Genomic DNA, 17,183 nt, shown 5'->3' on the forward strand with positions numbered 1-17,183 from the left:
GGCACTACTCGTAAATTAAGTGCTGCAGATTCATTACACATAAATATTTGTAATTATAAGAGAAAAGATAAGACTATCAACAATCAAATTCTCACTTTCTACAATATCTGATCATGGTAACTACAGCTTAGTTATGACTAATAAGGGAAACATCACAGTTACAGTTAATAAAATGGCAAATGTTAATTGCAGGTCTGTGATGGGATATGAACTCCACTCTGCTGCATGGAAGTCAGATATGCTACAGGCCAATCCACCAACCCAGCCCCCCACACCTCCAATACATTGCTTCCTGTCTTGCACTGAATGCACAGGATGTAAATCATGACTTAGAAAATCATCCAATATGAACATCATTCCTGAGACGATTCAGGTTTATTACAACTCTGGTTTTGAATTTTGTCCATCACTGTTTGATAACATTGCTCTCACCAAGTTCACAACTTTGGTGTACCCTTAAGCTGTATCAGCTCACTGTCTGATGACTAATACAATAATAGAACTCTGGTTATATACTAAAAACATTTCTATAAGAAAATATCTCTGATGCTACAACTGATCCTCTGTGATGTGAAGTTTGTGGTTTGGCTGTGGCCCTCCACCCCCACCTCTCCTTCCTGCAGACAGATTTAACAGTTTACTTGAGACATTTGACTCTTCTCTTGTTCTAATTCAGGAAGCTCCTGACAGATTAAAGTACATACTGTCAAAATAGCTGAGGCATGAGTGTGTGTGCATCTGTGTTTGTACATGCGTGCATACGTTTTAGTGTGTGTTATCAGATGAGCTCTATCTTGGAGGCAGAGGACTCTCAGTGTGACTGCTCAACAGGGATTTAAGGTATAAACCTGGCTGACAGGAAAAACAGCTTCCTTTAGAGGGCCCTGCTAAACCCTTGTGAAACACAAACACACACACACACACACACACACACACACACTGCTCCCCCACTAGCTGTCGGGGTGACTGGCATTTTGGCAGACAGACCTGCCCACCCATAGGTGCTCTTCTTTCTCTCATTCCTCAGCACAGAGTGACAGCTTCCTTTCTGTGCACACTAGCATCCTAACTGACATGCTTTACTTATCGCCCCCAATAGCCTAAACACGCACACACACACACACACACACCATGTCACATCACATCTGCTGTCAGCCCTCCTCTCTCCTGCCCTATAAAAGAGAAGTTATCACCAGCTAAACCAGGGAGGGGCAACATCCACTACTTCGAGAGAAAAACATGCTGAGCATTAATGCCAGCTTTCCAACAACCACAGTTATTCTAGTGACTACCTGCCTCTCTGTCTTTCTGTCTGTGGAAGCAAATCTGTTGGCTGCTTTTGTCTGTCTGTCAAACATAGTGTCCCCTTGTCAGTCAGTGTGACTGAACATACAACAACAACAATTCTGCAACAATACAATACATGTTGAAGGGTGGTAATATTTCTTCTTGCCATCAAACCCCATATGTGGAGCCAAACCAGCAAAGAATGAAACCTACTAACAAATGCTGTGTGTATATCAAAGCCTGATCTTATTCCTCTTTGTCATTGAGCTACACACAATGTTCTTTATTTTGACTCAGTCCTACAAACACTGTCCTGCTGCCCCAAATACTACTTGGTCTTATGGAAATTATACTTATGTACTTCTTCATTTTCCCCCTTACTGGAGTGGACAGTTACCACACAAAGTTCCACACTTTGAAGCTGTAGCCTGGGGTTCAAATGTGAATCATGTCTGTAGTTAAGTTTAGTCCTTTTCCTTAGTGATTAAGGAAAGAGAAATATGGTGGATTTGGTTATAGAGAGAGCAAACCTGTCCTGTCCTGCCATGGCTGAATTTTCAGTATTTAACCACCACTGTCCTGAGCAATAAGCAAGAGCTTTGAATTGCCTTAACAGAACCATATGAACATTAATCATCTGTTGCTATGAGCTAATATTGAGGCAAAAACAAATGACATTATGATATAAATTTTTTTATATATGTTGAGTATGAACATTTTGAGTCTTTGCAATAATGGAAATTGTTCTCTAATATTTGAATCCTGAAGATTTCCAAATAAATTGCAGGGGCATGGTCAGTACAAACAAAAATACATTCAATTCAATTCAATTCAATTCAATGTTATTTATATAGCGCCATATCACAACAGAAGTCATCTCAAGGCAGTTTTCATATAGAGCAGGTCTAGACCATACTCTTTAAAATAGGTATTTACAGAGAGAGACCCAACAGTTCCCACCAGGAACAGCACTAGGAGACAGTGGCAAGGAAAAACTTCCTTTTAAGGGGGCTGGAATTACCTACCTACCTAAATTCTGTGTGATATACGTTTCCACCGGACTGATTCCAACATCAGAGACGTGTTATACTCACCACTCTGCAGCTCTGAGTTTTTTTTAAGTAAAAACACTAAACATGGAAACAAAATAGAAGTTTCAATAGTTTGTATCTACAATATTTTGGTTTGACCAGAGTTACTAAAAAATCCTTTAAGGTGAAGAGTGTTGAATCTTCAGCTCATGTTTAACTCTAGTTCCTGTCTCCCTCTGTCCTCTCCAGCTGCTGTGGATTACCTGGCAAAGAACGTCAGTCTGTCCAGTCAGCGCAGGATGAAGCTGGCAGACCACTCGGCTGTATTGGGACTGCTGCAGGTCGAGACTGGCCAGGCCTACTAGTACTCACCCAAGATATTTAAACAACATGACACCTGGTCACCAGCACAACCCGCACCTCCTGCTACCATCCATACAAATCTCCCAGTAGGCGTGTATGTGTGTGTGTGTGTGTGTGTGTGTATGTTATAGACTGACTATACATGGGGCTGATATTTAGCTTTTTTATACTTTATATTTCTGTTTCTCCTGGGTTTAAGGATTGAATGATGCAGCTTTAAACATTCCCCATGGGACCAACCAAATCCACAACGAGGATTTCCACTGTTAGGAGTTGTGTTTTTTATTTGTTGCTCATCTGTTGCACCAGATTTTGTACACAGCATCAGTTTATTCAGGTTTATTAGATAACTTTAAACACTTACTATGTGGCCCCTCAGCCAATCAGTTTAGACAGACTTGATTTGTAAAATATATGTCAAAAACGTGTTTATTATGAAGTGATAATGCCATATCCTCACTACAGTAGCATGCTTTTACCATGTAAGGATGACACACAAGTGATTTCAGGTTTTCAAAACAGAAAAACAGCAAAATCTCAGACAAAATGACAAAATTCTGCATTATAGTCATCCTGTGATGGTGCATTCAGGCTGAACGCCAAGAAAACTTTAGGTAAAATTTTAAAGTTTTAACATTTCTAACTCACATGGATGCATTTTTGCACCAAGAATAAATTCACACCTGTTTGTGTCCATTGTGTCATTGAACTGACATATTAAGAATTCCCTTCACATTCAGTCTTAGAGAAACACAACTACTTTACTAAGTCACCTCCTGGTCTCCCTGATCACTTGAGAGTTTCATTCATTGACATATTTTTCCAGTTGTGTTGTCAGACAACTGCACTGCACTGATTTGATAATGGCTCATCAATGCTACCTCAGATTCAGGTGTGTTGTATTTCTGACCAAACACAGCATCATGATTGGGTGGGGAGAATTAAAACCACTGGAGGTAAGCAAAAACAAGATGTCCAGCTACTGTCTTGCAAACTAAGACAGAGCTCACAAGAGTTTTTTTTTTTCCTTCACCTTGAGAAGAATAAAATGCTGGGGCCTAAATACTATTATACTTATTTTTGAGCCAAACTGGTCAACTTTATAGACACTGAATATCAGCACAAAATATTGGCAGCTTAAAAAGAAAAAAAGGTGTCTTCAGGAATCCATGTGTGCATGTATGTGCAAGTATGTGAAGGAGATAAACACCTCTGTAGCAGACTGATATGGACTAATTCAGCCATTCCTCAAGAGATGTCTTTGTTCTGACACTACAGTCCTTCTTATCAACAAGACCTCCCAAAGAGCTTGGGCAATAGCTGGAGGTCAGATGTACTCCTGACTGAGCAGCTGACATTCAGTGTGATGATCACTGTCAGCTTGGTTGGAGTCAGACATTTTTCCAGGCAGCTTGGTACCAATCATTACAGTCCTTTTATTAATTTAATTTCTTTTGATTGTAGTTAATTTAATGTCTATTCCTTGCATATATCAATAAAAAACAACCACTGGGTAACACTATTACAAGCCAACATCAGCTATCCACAATTGCTCTTTAGATAAGAAATGGGTTTTGATAAGTCATATCTGCAATTAGTTAACAATTTTGTTTAGTTTACAAGTGTATCCCCTACAGTTACTTACATAAGTAACTCTTTCATACATCAGAAATATAATGCTGTGTGGATTATTTCTCTCTTTAACATATCAGACAGAATGTTCATATTGAGCATATCTGCAAAATGTTTACTATGAGTGCTTTCATGCCATAATCTGCCCATGACAACTAAAGTATGGTGTTGATGGTAACCAACATAAAAGTTTGCTTTAGTGCTTATGTGTGAAATCCAAAAATTTCCTTTCAGCTCACTGTTGATGTGTTGAAACCCAACAAAGCTGACAGTTGAGTTTCAACAAATGTGAGTCGGGAGGAAAATTGGGGGTTAAATAAAATCAGTAAATGAAGATACCATAAACTCTCAAATAATGGGCTTTACTTACCTCATCTGCAGAGGGAACCAGGCCTTCATTTGAAACAGGCTAAGGACAGGCTGTCATTACTACTTTCCCAGTGTGAATATTTTATCATATTTTAGTAAAAGAAGGTTCAATTTTCTGATCCACTCCTGTCTTAATTTGCTGTTGATGCAAACGTCATGTTTTCTCCATGTCTATCTGTTGTCTTGATAAATTCAGTATAAAGTGCTTCCACCACACTCACTGCTGTTTAGCTATATCAGTGAAACTCAACACGTCCTGCAAAGATATTTCAAGTTAAAACCTTTCAGCAGAGAGCATAACCTTCCACTTTTTAATGTGAAATATCTTCAGGAAGTGTTGTGTGTAATTAGCGAGAGCTTAACAGTGGATGACAAAAAAAATGGCAAGGTAGAAATGGAAATAATTAGTGAGTTAAAATAGTAATTGTCTTAACTTAAAAAGGCTCAGTGATTTTTTTTTTTTTACCTGGCTCTTGTTTGAGAATCTATGGTATACAGGGGTATATAGAATTTATGTATCAGATAGTCAATGATGATTCATAATGGTGGGTCCAAACAATTTACCACTAAGAATGTATTTAGAGATAAATTAGCATTACATGTCATTAAAGGAATTACAGGTTTATGTAATGTCAGCCTCAAAAATGATAAAGCTGTTTCCCATTCTAGTACAATTTACAAACTGCACCAGTTCTATTCAGGATTCCAACAAGGATTTGTGGAGCAGTCAGAAAGAGGGAGGTTAGTCAGAGATTTGACCTTCCTCACTCTAATCACCTGCACTGACCAAAGGGAAAGCTCCTTGTCATTCTAGTCCTCCATGCTTTCAACAGGAACTACTGCAATGCTCAGGAGAGGAACAAAATGCTGCAAAGATGCCACCATACTGAGCTTAGTGCTCTTTTCTTCAGTGAAAACCAATTCAAGGTTAATGGACTGGAGGATAAATGGAGATCAAACAGAGGATCATTCCCCCATCACATCATTCCACACATAAAAATACATGAACAGTCCACTATACTTCTGCATTGTTAAAGTTCTATTTCTTTCTTTCTCACTTTGTTGTATTTAAGGCCATTTCAGGCAGATGCTCAGTGTTAAATCCTGGGCTTGTGTGAAGATGATGCTATGTAATTTCCATTCCCATAGGACACTGGTGTCCATGTAAAGCTATGGTGAGGACAGTCATTACTGTCTCATGCATTGTAACATTATCCCTCTGCATCTCCACAAGAGCCATGGAAACTCTTTGGACGCTGGCTGTGTTAACCTTCTACCTTGTGTATATATATTTTTTCACTGAGAGCAAACCAAGGAGAACATTAAGGATCAAATGTACAGATATGCTCATTCACCCCCACCCTTCCTGTTTACCTCTTGGTCCTTGCTCTGCTTGTTTTGTTCTGCTTTCTGTTTGGCATGTGTGTAGTATAATTTATTCTACCTGTATGAAGTATTAGACTAGTGAGAAATTTGTATTGGCATTTACTCCCTTCAGCCTCTTGGTGTGTCATCTGTAACACTGGCGTAACTGTCTGTTCATTAAAGCTCTACAACTGGACCAAGACCACAGGTCTTTGCTGCCTTCCTGTTCTTCACTAACACTGAGGATGGTTGTAGGAGTAATATATGTACCCACATGTATCCATGTATATTACTATATTCAGCATCAGAGTTTTGGAGAGATGAACAGAGGATGGATGATAAAGTCATCATTAGGTCTGCCACCATTTTCCAAAGCATGGTGTTTTATCATTTTCTAGTGTGGAAATCAACATGCAGATACCTGAAAGATGCTTTAAACAGGTAGTGATAATACATTCAAAAAATGTACATATATGTACATTCAAATCAACCAAACAACAAAGCAAATACAAAAACGAATACACTACTACTACTACTACTACTAATAATAATAATCATCATCATCATCATCACAGGAGCGTGTGCAGTTCTGTCAGAACAGAAAATAAATACATTTTAGAAAATAAATTTTATGTAATATTTAATGTATATTTTTATGTAATATTTAATGTTATCTTCATTCTTTTATTTCCCATTGAACTCATTCTCAAATTGCTTGTATGCCTATTTGGATGCATTTTAAATCTCATTGGGCTAAAAACCAAAAAAAAAGTTGTCATTACTAGTATAATGGACCACTGCATTGTTGGGCTGGTGGCAAAAAAGATTTTACTGCTCCTGTCACTTTATTTTCCAGCCCTCTCTGTGTGGCTGTCATCTGAAGTGCCTATGATAGCATGCTACATGCCTGTTCCATGACCGAGCTCACTTGTTACCAAGGCCTTATTTAATAATAATAATAATAATAATAATAATACATTTTATTTATAAGCACCTTTCTGGTCACTCAAGGACATAATATAATATAATATAATATAATATAATATAATATAATATAATATCATATAATATAATATAATATAAATAGATTAGATTAGATTAGATTTATTTTTTTGATGACAATTTCAAAGTAGTGAATTTCAGTTTTGTGTGTGTCCAGACACACACAGGCTTAAAAAAAAAAGTACACACATACATAAAAACATTACAATAAATAAATAAATAAATAAATAAAATAAAGTAAAAGCATCTTGTCATAATATGGTTATTTCAGTGTGATGATGCACCTTTTTTTCCCACACTTCTCTATTGTGTAATATGTTAATTATGAACATAAAGTCATCATCTTTTACGCTTTTGTTGCAACTAAAAAGCCAACATTAAAGAAACATAGATTATCTTTAATATTCAGAGGTTCATGTGATGTACTTTGAACAGAACTAGAGTAAATTCTTTTTTTAATGGAGTAAAATAATCTTTAAAGAGGGAGCCTAAAGGCATTTAACCAAGGAAATACTGTTGATTGTTTTAGTTAAAATAGAAGAAATTCAAGTATGCAATTTTATATGTGGTCAGCACGAATGTTATCATTCTGACTGAGAACAGAAAGTGCCACGAAGAATGCAGTGATTAAAGGACATGTCTGTAGAAGTTCAACTACCCCCACCCAGCAGGCCCAGGGGTATTGTGCACTGGGAGAACTGCTTTGTCAAACACTCAACACTGACACAATGAAAGCACTTACAAAGCCTAACATCTCCCTAAATCCCATAATTATTCCAGGATACATTATGTACCTGGGCTCCAGCTGTCTGATCACCACAGTGAGGGGATTGCACCCTCTACAATCAGCTTACAGGAGACAGATTGTTATGATTGGCTAATAATATCAGCTTGTAAGTACTGTGCTTAAGCAGTGTGAAGCAGACAGAAGAATAAATGTGAAATAAATTGCTAGATCCCTCTCTCCCTCCTCCCCAGCTGCTGTTGTTGGCCGCTGTTGTTCCTGCTGTTCCATATTTTACCTTGCAGATTTCATTTTCCCCAACAACAAAAGAAAGGGAGACGTAGTATCTTTTTGTACCCACTTTATCCCCCACCCCCCCAACTTCTGCACTGCTGCTGCCATCACCTTCCTCATCTTTCATTTACTGTCAGGCTTTCCTTTAAGTCGGGTGTCTTATTGAAGCAGTCCCTCGAATGTACAATTACCGAGCTTGGTAGAAACCTCTGTTGTTCTGTGCCCCGCTCTCACACCCTGCCCCCCTCACTCCCACTACTCCACTCATTCTAATCTCCTGATTCCAGTAGCACTTTGAAATTAAGCTAGGAGAAAGCTGGGTGTGTTACTAACCTCCCTGCACCGACACCAGGACCTCAATCAGCCTCACTGTGGAAAAAGATTTCAGCACGTCTGAGTCAACATGTCTGAGCTGACAGCTGCACTGAAAACCTTGGCTTTAAAAGGCAACATGACTTACAGTGCCCAACAAACCAACACACACACACAAATAAATCACATGTGAACATTTACTATTGACTGGGATTTCTATAAACAGAGATACATTTCAGGACAGAAACAAGTCATCAACATGTTATCATTCAACATGAATCATTAAGACCAGAGGAAATAACAGTACGTACAGCAGTTCCATTTCTGATGAGAGTGGTTTCGTGTTGTACAGATGTGGAAAATATCACTTGGTTGCCATGCAGTTTGGGACTCACCAAAGAAAAGACAAAAAATTGTACTGTACTGTGTAAAATTTTTTCATGCCTTAGATGTTTCACAAGATAACTCTGGACATGGACCTAGGACCTCTGGGGGTGTCCTGTGGTGTCTGACACAAGGATATTGTCAGTGGATCTTTTGGATCCTGTGGATTCCAGGGTGGGGCCTTCATAGATCTGGCTTGTTCTGACACATAACACAGATGCTCAGTTGCACTGGGATCTGAGGATTTTGGAGACCAGGTCAACACGTGGCTCTTTGTCGTGTTATACAGTGGTGGAAAAAAGTTTTTGGACACCCCATGCATTTGTGAAATATTGCATTGAGAATCACTCTTAGGTCTTCAAGTGCAATTTCTTTTAGTACAGTCACAGCCAACATACTAAACAAATCCTAAAAAAATCCATTAAAAACTTAAAATTGATTAGTTCCATAAAAATACATAAGAAATTTAGAGTTTTGGGTCATTGTGGTACCACTGATCCACTAATGAAGGTCGTGCTGTAGTATCTGAGGGTCCCTATATGGTTTTTATTTACTTAGAAAGTCCGAAGTTTCACATGTTTTCTATTTGTTGGGGTCACAACCATAAACAGTAAGTAAGTATGTATGTATGTAAGTATGTAAGTATTAGGGAGAGGGGCTTTCCTCTTCTCTGTTTCTTGGAACAAGAGGTCATTGTGTGAAGTCCAGGATGTCTTGCTATAGGTTATGAAGACAACAAACCTATATATACTGATGTTTAGAGCTGTTAGGGAGAGAGATCCATATTGGCTCGGATCCGCTCACAGGCTACTGCAGTGCTTGTTTTGATGCTGAACTTCTTTGTAATAAACTTCTATTACAAGCAAGACAGTGTCAGCGGAGATCATCTTCCCATCATCACCATCTAATATACCACAGTGCTTTTTATTAAAAGACACAATTTTTGTCACCGTGCTTCATGTCTATATAAAGCCAGCACATTTGAAAGTTCTTCAGAGACAAAAATGGCTAAAACAAGGAACCTAACGCAGGAAACACACCTGAAGATACAGATTCTCAGCCAGGAAGGGTACAGCTGCCGTCAGATAGCCAGGAAGTGCAGATGCACTCACAGCTTGGAAGACAAACCAAGATCTGGGCGTCCAAGGGTTTCTTCAGCAATGACCGCATCCTGATCCGCATGTGCAGGGAAAACCACCCAATGACATCACAGGAGCTTCAGCAGCAGTGGTCAAACCAAACTGGTGTCCAGTGTTCCACCCACACTGTACGTGGTCGACTTTTAGATCATGGCTAAAGGTCCTACAAGACTGTCAAGAAGCCCCTGATCAATGAGAGACAGAGGTTAGCCCGGCGTCTTTGGGCCCAAGCTCACAAGAACTGGACAGCCAGGAACTGGAAGAAGATTCTGTGGTCAGATGAGTCCAGTTTCCAGCTTTATCCTCCTCCTGATAATGTGAGGGTACACAGAAGGCCAGGCCAAGCTTTATTTCCAGCATGTACAGTACCTACTGTCAAGCATGGTGGAGGCAGTATCATGGTTTGTGGATGCATGAGTGCTGCTGGTGTTGGTCATCTCACTGTCTGTGATGGCACATTGAACTCTGTCCAGTATTGTGTCATTCTGGAAACCCACATGCTCCCTTCTGCATGTACACTGTTCCATCGAGGTCAAAACTGGATGTTTCAACAAGATAATGCCCCTCACCACACATCCAGGGCCAGGAGAACTTGGCTGCAGGAGCACTGTATCCAGGTCTTAGAGTGACCAGCTCAATCCCTGGACATGAGCCCCATTGAAAACCTGTGGTGGATTATCAAAAGGTCTGTTTCAAAGCAGTAAACCAAAGAATGTAGAAGAATTACAAGCAGTAATTCAAGAAGAATGGGACAAGATTACTCCTCAGCAGTGTGAAAGGCTCGTGGGGAACTATGCCAGCCAGGATTAGAGCTCTACTGTGTGCTAATGGCAGGACTACTACATATGAATTTGATGATGTGGATGGTTTATTTATTTTTTGTTCAGTCTGTGAACACATTCTCTGTTATTTGTTGACTTTGATACAGACAGTGTTGAGAACTGACATATTGAAACTGTCAAGAATTTAGTTTTGTTAGTTTTTCTTGTAAACAATAAACAAAAAAATATAATTTGTATTTGTTTGTGTCTGTCTAATGCAGCCACACCTTTTGAAACTCAAAAAAGATTTTCCCCAAATATTTCATGATAATATTTGAGATTGTGTAAAATTTTAAGGGTGTCCAACAATGTCTTTCCACCACTGTATGTACCATAAGTTGACCCAAAATCATTAACTAAAGCAGGAAAAAAATAAATCTGTAAGAGACAACTATACTAAGAGTGTGAGAGAGAGTTCATCTAAAAACCATAACAAGAGTGAGTCACAAGGTTGTTATCCTGCATCAGTAAGGTTTCACATCACAGGCATCAAAGGCAGAAATTTGGCAGTGCAGGAAAAAACCTAGTGAAAAAGGTCCATTGAGTATTTGGTGTACTTAGGAGCAGTGCTGGTTGTAGAGTCTGACAGCAGCAGGAAGGAAGGACCTGATACCTCTCCTTCACACACTTTAGGGTGAAGCAGCCTATCACTGAAGGAGCTGCTCAGTGCTGTCAGACTGTCCTGCATGGGGTGGAGCTTGTTGTCCATCAGGGATGATAGCTTTGCTATCGTCCTCCTCTCACCCGACCACCTCCACAGGGTCGAGGGGGCGTCCCAGGACAGAGCTGGCTTTCTTGATCAGCTTGTCCAGTCTCTTCCTGTCTGCTGTTGACATGCTGCTGCCCCAGCAGACCACTCCATAGAAGATGGCTGATGCCATAACTGTGTCATAAAAAGTCCTGAGGAGTGCCCCCTGCACTCCAAAGGACCTGAGTCTCCTCAGCAGGTAGAGTCTGCTCTGAGCCTTCTTGTAAAGTGCAGTGGTGTTTTCTGTCCAGTCCAGTCCATTGTTCAGCTGAACACCCAGGTACTTCTAAGATGATCACCATGTCAATGTCTCTTCCCTGGATGGTCACTGGTGTTGGGGGGGGGGGGGGGGGGAGTGTCTGCTCCTGTGGAAATCCACCACCAGTTCTTTCATTTGTGATGAGGCCAACAACTGCAGAGTTGTCAGAGAACTTTTGCAGGTGGCAGTGAGGTGAGTTGTATTGGAAGTCTGCAGTGTAGAGAGTGAAAAGGAACGGAGCCAGGACTGTTCCCTGTGGAGCCCCCGTGCTGCAGACCACCATGTCAGACATGCAGTCCTGTGTCCTCTCATACTGTGGTCGGTTGGTGAGATTATCCAGAATCCAAAATGTGAGATGCTGGTCCACCCCCATGAGCTCCAGCTTGTCCCTCAGGAACATGGGCTGTATGGTGTTGAAAGCACTGGAGAAATCAGACAGTGCTCCCAGGTTTATCCAAGTGAGAAAGAGCTCTGTGGAGAAGGTAGATGACTGATGACATATCTTCTGAAACTGTTCTGCAATTGCAAGCATGAGTGATATAAACAAACACCATGGTCCCTGAATTACACTGCTAATAATACTTGTAAGTTTCTTACAATAATTTTCATCATGTCTGTGATGAAAATGGTAGTGGTACAGGCCATGGTTATTTCTTGCCTCCATGACTGCAATGTCCCCCTGGCAGGCTTCCCCTCACACACAGTGAAACTACAAACAGTCCAGAATGTGGCAGCAGGTTTGGTCTATGATCAGCCTAAAAGGCACATGCCACTCTGCTACTCATTTATCCACCAGCTACCCATGGCCACCTTGACTCAAATTCAAGTCACTTGCCTTTTTTTTTTTTTTTTTTTTTACACTACCTATCTCTACTTTTTTGTGGTCAATGAAAACAGAAGCAGTAAAACAATGGCTTACAAGATTTCCTAAAAACAATAATTGTGGGCTTTGGATGGAAATGAACCTTGTGTGCTTAATGGATCACTAGAATACACACAAACACACTCATTTTGTTTAAAAAAAAGAAGGTTCTTAGTAATAATTATAAGCTCAATCTGATGTCATGCTGCACACAGTTAGACCAGGGGTTCTCAAACTTTCTGATGCCAGGGGTCTGGTGCCAAATTTTCCAAAGACCCCTCACACTAATTAAATAATATGTTTACTGCCATTTGTACTCCTAGATACTGTAGGAATTATTAGATTTTTCATTATTCTATTAATTATTTTAAACTTACTTCATGCAACTTCATACAACATACTTCAGATGGCTGCCCACCCTGAGTCTGGTTCTGCTCGAGGTTTCTGCCTCTTAAAGGAAGTTTTTCCTTGCCACTGTCGCCTAATTGAATTCAGATCTGTTTCACAGAAATGAACTTAAACAAATTAAATTTGAATATTAATACTACCCCCAAGCTAGGGCTCACGGAAGCCCTGGGGTCCAGGGACCCCAGTTTGAGAATCGTGGAGTTAGACAGTAAAATGTATGCAGTACTTCATCTAATGGCTTACTGTGGATGCTCATTCTTGTTCCATTACTCCTCAGCAGAAATCAAAAATGGTCTACTCACAAAAAAATGCAAACATTACCATTATCATGAACAATTGCTGTCAGCATTAACATTAGTTACATCCATAATGTTCCTTGTGGCTTTTTTTTTTTTTTTTAAAGTAAAAGTCACCCTGTGTTTTGTCAGTTTAACGCTTTTAACAGCAGTAGGATGTTCCAGAATGCAATGTATCTCCTGTGATCCCTGCTGCACACTGACATACATACCTCTCTGGCCCTTCGTCCTGAACAGCCAGTTCTGTTTAACAACCTAATATTTCAAGGCTTTCAGTGCTGCAGCTAGCCCCCACTCCTATAAACCATGGAGTTAGAAGACACAGCTGGAGTCTACCTCTTTATGCATTCATGGGCTGAGTTCTTGTGGCTAAGTAAAATAGCATCATTATATTTCTAAAGTGCTAATATTGATATTTACCTGTCCTCCAGGCCCCCTCAGAAATGAAATGTGACACACTCAAATGAAAAATCAGGACCGCAGCCATGTCCCCAATCAGCCTCACCCCTTCCAATTTTTACTGCTCTGTCACCATAATGTCATACCAAGCTCTTTACGTTGTCTGTCATGACCCTTATGTTCACTAGAAATTCAACCTCTTCAGTTTGAAATAAGGGCAGGACCTTACTCACACAATAGGCGCTCAGGCACTGTATTGGGTTTTAGGTCACTTGCCCTTTGGAAATGCTCAGAGACCAACATATGTGTAGTAATGCAGCTTGAAGCATAAAAATCAGCATTATCAAGAAGCTGAGCAAACATTAGTAGTTACTTGACTTGCAGCCTGTCCAGGATGATTTGATGTATTTTCACTGGTTTTAATCACTGGGCCTGTTTGTTTTTGAGAGGAGGAGACTTCTCTCCTGGTAAAAACCTCCTGAATGTTTACAACATCAGAAAATTACTTATTGTGTCTTTAAACATAACGCAATGCAGCTGTAAATGATCTTAATAACATCCTAACATTTTTTTTATTTTGTCACCAAAGAGGCATTGTGTTAAAAGTTGTTTTTGACTTGACTGTTTCTATTTCTATTTGTTTCCCTGTGCTGTGAGCTTTGCTAACTGGGACTGATGATCTGTATGTGTGGCAGATACATCCTCACATCAGCAGTGCAGCTTAGACATATAAAACAGATAGAAATTACATGTGTGCTGTCAGTAACTCTATAACTCCAGCTAATCCATTACAGTGACATGCTATTATCAAGGTAGCTGTTTTTTGTTTTGTTTTTTGAAAGGGGGAGGGGTGTGTGCGGCAGGTTGTTTTTTGTTTTTTTGAATATTACATATAATATAATTTTTGTACAATATACATACAGACAGGTGATAAATTAAATGAAAACTAAATAAATTAGTCTAGAAACATGACAAATGCAGATGTTTCCACACAGGTACACTGCATGGTATAATTAAGCAATTAATATCCAATTATGCTCTGTGACAGTGTGACAATGATGAGATGATGACATGAATCAGATGATAACTCCTCTCCTAACATCTCTAACACCCTAACATTCCTAACTGGCACTTTCCATGCACTTGAATGTATCTCCTTGCACTTTGCCTTATTGAACAGATTTAGTACTTACTTACTTTAGTACTTTAGTACTAACACTTACTTCTCCTATACGTCTCCTATTGAAGCTCTAGTGTTGTCTTAAGTCAGACTTCACTGATCGTTCAACCTAGATTTTTCATTTTCTTGTGCGTAGTGTTTATTTATTTATCTTTAAGTTCAAGGATGATCAGTATAGCTAATGGATGGATAGTTTCTTTTCCTCCTTGCTGTACTATGAAATGGAGGTAGCTAAGCCACACACACACACACACACACACACACACACATACAGATTGAGTTGAGTTCTTAAAACATGTCCCTGTGCTCTTTGTGCTTCCTGCCTCTGTCCTTAAGTCCCCTTTTCATTCTGATAGTAAATCGGTGGGGCTTGATACTCCAGTTGCTTTCTTGGCAAGATCAGTGGAGGCCTGACTGTCAGACGTACATGTGTAAGCAGGCTTCAACCATCAAGGATTGGATTGTGGATGCTCCCGATTACACCACTACAATAGAGGGGCAATAAGGACAGAATCGTTGGTTTGCAACTCTGCAGAACACACGGAGGATGTTTACAGCAACAGCAGACAATATATAGGTCATAATTCTAATAATAATATATATATATATATATACATATTATAAGAATTATGAACTTTGAGATAGTAATTACCTTAAATAAAAAAAATTCTGCACAAGGACACAAATGTTTTATGTAGTTGTCCAGTGTTCACACTTAATACCAAAGGTGAAGGCAAATGAAATGCTATTTCGAAATATGGTGTGTGAGATAGGGGTGTAACAATCAATGATCCTATAGCATCGATCCAAAATGAAAACATCGTTCAGACATCAGACATTTTATAACGCCCATCTACAAGGAAGCATGGAACCATCAGATGGTTTCATCACAACATTTATTAAGTGTAATAACACAGTCTACTGTGGGCAAACAAAAATATCAGGCAAACAACAAAACCCTGAACTTTTTCTACGTGCTAGCCATTACATCAACTGACTTTCATCTCCTTTTTCTGTGGCAAGACTGTCTCCATACCCGGCTCCCAGCCTGACTTGACACAGACTTCCCTGCATTTAAGCTGGCAACATGTTCATTACTCCTGGAATAACAGTACTTCAACTTAACAGTCTGAATAGTGTTTCTTCACTAACCCAGCACTAACTTATAACATCATAGTCTGTGGTAATATATCATTTATAAGGTGCACCTTTATTTTGAAAATCTTTCTAAGCCTGAGCGTGCACACCTCCACACAAAATGCGAGTGGTGATCAGATGAGGAAAAATGTCCCTGTAGCTATGATACAGGAAGACTGTACTACCTTGGTTATTATTACTAAGTTCTAAAAATATTGAGTCTGAGACTGTAGGAGTAGTAGGAGTAAGGTTTACACAAAATCCTGCTTTGATGTATACAAATAGGAATTTTATTGTTCTTTAGTGAACAGGGCGTCTATTTTTATTAAAAGAGAAGGTTGTTTTTCATTTAAATGTCTGGTTGAAGCTCAGGAATAAAAATGTCAAATTATATTTTAGTTACTATTTATGATTTGATATGAATGGAAGTGATTATGTTCAATCAGCAGGTGATATCGTCTCATATCAATCACTAGCTCCTGAACTGAATCAAAATCAAAATCAAAATCATATTGTAACAGACTTTGTGATATTGGCACTGAACACCACATGTAGTTTCAGCTGAATCAAGTGAAGATCTTTAATCACGTGATGGTTGTTGGTTTGGTTAAGTTTTCTGTCAGGCCTGCAGACCTGGGTTTAAAAGGACACTTCCAAATCTAGCAACATGCATCCATAGTCATATGTAGCTTACATGATCTGGCTCCACACCATTCAGCTTAGCTACTATGCCACATTTAAAAAGACAATCTGAGGAAACAGCCCTCAGTTAACCTTCAAGTTTACTTCATGTTATTGCTGACATGGTTCTAACATGAGCATTTCAGTCTAGTACCAGACTCTTAAGTATGTTTTTGGTTCTTCATAATTAGAATTATTACTTTTCCACACTCAGAAGATCATAAACACACATAAGATTATGATAATGTTGTAATTTTAAGGGGAAAAAATGTTTCATGTAAATAATGTATGAAATGTGATTTCTCATGCCAAAAATGACTTTTATGTTCAAACAACAAATCAGATTGTACTTTACACTGTACTGTTGTGATTATACAACTACAACGGCGATATGTGGGCTTGAAAATCTGTTTGATTTTGTATGTGAAATTGTATGCTGAAACATATACCACAACCAAAGTCTTTGCTACAACAACAAAGCATTGCTTAA

General features: G+C 39.2%; 1 protein-coding gene across 2 annotated transcripts in view; it reads left to right on the forward strand.

The window, feature by feature from the left end:
• LOC108900515 (paired box protein Pax-7) overlaps positions 1-6,249 on the forward strand; it is a 56,612-nt gene extending 50,363 nt beyond the window's left edge. For both annotated transcript variants that reach the window (XM_018701610.1, XM_018701611.1), the window contains exon 9: positions 2,568-6,249. In XM_018701610.1, the coding sequence (XP_018557126.1) occupies positions 2,568-2,683 (116 nt within the window). In that variant the 3' untranslated portion in view covers positions 2,684-6,249. The remainder of the gene's footprint in view (positions 1-2,567) is intronic.
• The last annotated feature ends 10,934 nt before the right edge of the window (positions 6,250-17,183 follow it).

The sequence above is a fragment of the Lates calcarifer genome, linkage group LG6 (genome assembly GCF_001640805.2).
Source record: "Lates calcarifer isolate ASB-BC8 linkage group LG6, TLL_Latcal_v3, whole genome shotgun sequence".
In the NCBI taxonomy this organism is placed as follows: Eukaryota; Metazoa; Chordata; class Actinopteri; family Centropomidae; genus Lates; species Lates calcarifer.